This window comes from Lampris incognitus, chromosome 20, assembly GCF_029633865.1.
Source record: "Lampris incognitus isolate fLamInc1 chromosome 20, fLamInc1.hap2, whole genome shotgun sequence".
Lineage (NCBI taxonomy): Eukaryota > Metazoa > Chordata > Actinopteri > Lampriformes > Lampridae > Lampris > Lampris incognitus.
In genome coordinates, this window is record NC_079230.1 from 10031740 (window position 1) to 10035514 (window position 3775).

A 3775-nucleotide genomic window follows, 5' to 3' on the forward strand; every position below is an offset into this window, starting at 1 on the left:
CCAGTTCTCGGACGATAAACTGACCCGGGCCGGGTTAAGACAACTCCACAGAGTCCAGTAAGAAGTCCAGTCCGTTTAGTGGGAGGGGCCTCCACAGACGGCCATGGCAAAGCCTCCACCCCTTCTCGCCTCCTTCCACTCAACCGTCCCTACCTCCTCCTTCCCCTTCCTCCTCCTCCTCTCCTGCCTGCTGTTCCTGTCGTTCCCTGGACCGTCCCAAGCGGACTCGCCAGAGGAGTCTTCCAAAAACTGCTCATCTGGAGGAGACCCCTGTCAGGAAGGTGGGTCAGTCTGCTGAACAAACTGTGACTTAACCTACTCTTAAGGGCGGGAGGGTGGAGGGGAAACGGGACGACTCGTTTACCTGCAACACTTCTGGTAAATATCAGTATCTGAACTCCATTTCAAAAGGGGTTTGATTCCTTCCAAAAGGAATCTGACAAAGATTTCCAATAACATTCGAAGCAGCGGCGTCATAGTGTGTGGGGGGGGGGGACCTACCAGGGCCCAGAAGGGGAGGGGGCCTCGGGAAACCAGCAATTAAAAGTTTGCTTTGGTTTGCAAATTTTCATTTCTAACTCTAATTAGTGTCATAACCAGTTAGAATTGGCTCAATACATCGGTTGAGGGACTTAAAGAAAATAGTGGAGGCTCTCTGAGGCCCCTCTCACCCCTCTCTGAGGCCCCTCTCACCCCTCTCTGAGGCCCCTCTCACCCCTCTCTATAGCCCCTCTCACCCCTCTCTGAGGCCCCTCTCACCCCTCTCTGAGGCCCCTCTCACCCCTCTCTATAGCCCCTCTCACCCCTCTCTGAGGCCCCTCTCCCCCCTTACAAAAGGTGCAAAATGGTTTGGTCCGCCCCTCACGAGCATCTCTCAGTGCAGCTCATCTCGTCCTGTCGCGAGGGACTGCTGATACAAGCACGAGCACAGAGTTGTGTCTTTCCCAAAGAAAGCAAAATCTGGGTTCCAGGAAAGAAAGGAAAGGCGGAGAAGGCAAAATGAGGGGAAACAACTGCCGAGTAATTTCTTCCAGAAGAACGGCGAGCTCGGAGCTTTCAAAAGAAGGGCGGCCGGCTAACTCCTACTACCCCAGCTTGGTGGCAGCTAGGTGCTGTACATTTTTTCCATCGCTGCAAGATAGTTAGGTTGGGTTAAAACAGATTAGTGTACTGGGATTATGAATAATATACAGTATGCTAGAACTCAGAAAAGTGACGCATGAGAGAGAAAAGAGAGAGGAAAGGGGCCCACAGAGACTGCTTATGTATAGGGCCCAGAATTTTGTGCTACGCCCCTGGCCGTTCACGTCTGGCTGACTGCACATCGCCGGCAAGCGTCGATCAAAAACACACCCGCAGTGATCTCTGAACCATCGAGAAAAAGCTTAATTTCCTCAAACATTTTCTGTAAGATGGCAAACTCTCACGTACGCTTTACAATTATTCTCTCTACCCTGTGGTTTCAGGGGTGGTACTGCCCGTGTGGAACCCCCAGAACCCCTCTGTGGGGGACAAGGTGGCGCGGGCCATCGTCTACTTCGTAGCACTCATCTACATGTTCCTAGGCATGAGCATCATCGCTGACCGCTTCATGTCGTCTATAGAGGTAAGCAATGTTGGCGGGGGTTTTTTTTCCCCTCCCCCCTTTTCCTCCCCCAATTGAATCGGGCCAATTACCCCACTCTTCCGAGCCGTCCCGGTCGCTGCTCCACCCCCTCTGCCAATCCGGGGACATGCCTCTTCCAATACATGCGGAGTCGCCAGCCGCTTCTTTTCACCTGACAGTGAGGAGTTTCACTAAGGGGACATGGCGCGTGGGGGGATCACGCTATTCCCGCCAGTTCCCCCTCCCTCCTGAACAGGCGCCCCGACTGACCAGAGGAGGCGCTAGTGCAGCGACCGGGACACACACCCACATCCGGCTTCCCACCCACAGACACGGCCAATTGTGCCTGTTGGGACGCCTGACCAAGCCGGAGGTAAGGTGGGGGTTCGAACCGGCGATCCCCGTGTTGGAAGGCAACGGAGTCGAATAATACCCGGACGCCCCTCGATTACCTCTCGTTTAACCAGTTGTGTCACATACGTTCTCGTCTCTCTTCTTCTTCCCCGAAGGTGATAACCTCCCAGGAAAAGGAGATCACCATAAAGAGGCCAAACGGCGAGACCACCACGGCCACGGTCCGGATCTGGAACGAAACGGTGTCTAACCTCACCCTCATGGCCCTGGGGTCGAGTGCCCCCGAGATCCTGCTGTCCGTCATTGAGGTCCGTAAACGGCTAGACAGGGTCGCGAGGAGACAGACTACATATCGCAGGATTACAGTAATCTGATTACATACTTAGAGTTGTAATCTATTCGCCCATTAGTGTGGTCGAATAGATTAAAACTATAAGAACAAGAATACATACCGAGGCCTATACTTCTGAGGTTAATGATGACGTGTTCTGATTTAACGGGCAAATACAGAGATGCTGACGGCGAGGTGAAGCTGCCGCCCTGCTTCGTAGGTCACTCTGGGTGCCTGTCCCTCTCCCAACAGGTGTGCGGCCACGGGTTCGAGGCTGGCTCCCTCGGTCCCAGCACCATCGTGGGCAGCGCCGCCTTCAACATGTTCGTCATCATCGCGCTGTGCGTGTACGTGGTCCCCGACGGCGAGACGCGGAAGATAAAACACCTGCGGGTCTTCTTCGTCACCGCGGCCTGGAGCCTGTTCGCGTACATCTGGCTCTACCTGATTCTGAGCGTCTTCTCGCCCGGAGAGGTGGAGGTGAGACGTGCGTGTGTGTGTGTGTGTGTTGAAGGGTTTTTGAGGGAAGGGGTGGATGGAGAGACTGGATGGAGGGTGGAGAGGAGCGAGGTAGGGGAGGAATGTGTGAATACTGTCTGGAGGAGCTGTTATTTCTGGCTTTCTGAACTCGACACGAGAGGTCCTCCCAGGCACCGTACTTCTGTTCCCTTCTCGGCGGCGTAGCTATTCTTGGACGCACGGGTATTTTTAGAAAGCTCCTCTCGGGAAAGGTTAGCGATGACAATGTCTCGTTTTCTTTTTTCAGACATTTTTGTCCCGCAAGAGATCCAGTATTGTCATAAACAGTTCAGTCCAAGTCACTTCTAATTAAAGACTTGCTGAGTCCAGTCTGGCGGCATGGTGGCGCAGTGGTTAGCGCGGTCGCCTCACAGCAAGACGGTCCTGGGTTCGAGCCCCGGGGTAGTCCAGCCTTGGGGGGGGTCGTCCCAGGTCGTCTTCTGTGTGGAGTTTGCATGTTCTCCCCGTGTCTGCGTGGGTTTCCTCCTCCGGGACCTCTGGTTTCCTCCCACAGTCCCAAGACATGTAGGTCAGGTGACTCGGCCATACTAACTGTCCCTAGGTGTTTGTGGGGTGGGGTGGGGGGGGCTGTGATGGCCTGTCCAGGGTGTCACCCCGCCTGCCGCCCAATGACTGCTGGGATAGGCTCCAGCATTCCTCGCCACCCTGAGAGCAGGATAAGCAGTTTGGACAATGGGTGGGTTCAAGTAATTTCCGTTCAGTTCAGCTCTCCTGTACTTCATCTCTCTCTCCCCCCCCTCTCTCTCCCCCCCCACAGGTGTGGGAGGCGGTCCTCACCTTCCTCTTCTTCCCCCTCTGCGTGGTCCAGGCCTGGGTGGCCGACCGGCGCCTTCTCTTCTACAAGTACGTCCGCAAGCGCTACCGCACCGACAAGAACCGCGGCATCATCATCGAAACCGAGGGGGGCGCGGACCTGGGCGGGGGCGGGATGGTCGGCAGGGGGG

At 55.4% G+C, this 3775-nt stretch overlaps 1 protein-coding gene across 1 annotated transcript in view; it reads left to right on the forward strand.

Moving 5' to 3' along the window:
- The first annotated feature begins 249 nt into the window (after positions 1-249).
- The window catches only part of slc8a4b (solute carrier family 8 member 4b), an 87103-nt gene continuing 83577 nt past the window's right edge, over positions 250-3775 (forward strand). Inside the window, 5 exon segments of the mRNA XM_056299994.1 lie at positions 250-281; positions 1467-1606; positions 2116-2268; positions 2544-2771; positions 3589-3762. Of these exon segments, the coding sequence (XP_056155969.1) occupies positions 1556-1606; positions 2116-2268; positions 2544-2771; positions 3589-3762 (606 nt within the window). The 5' untranslated portion in view covers positions 250-281; positions 1467-1555.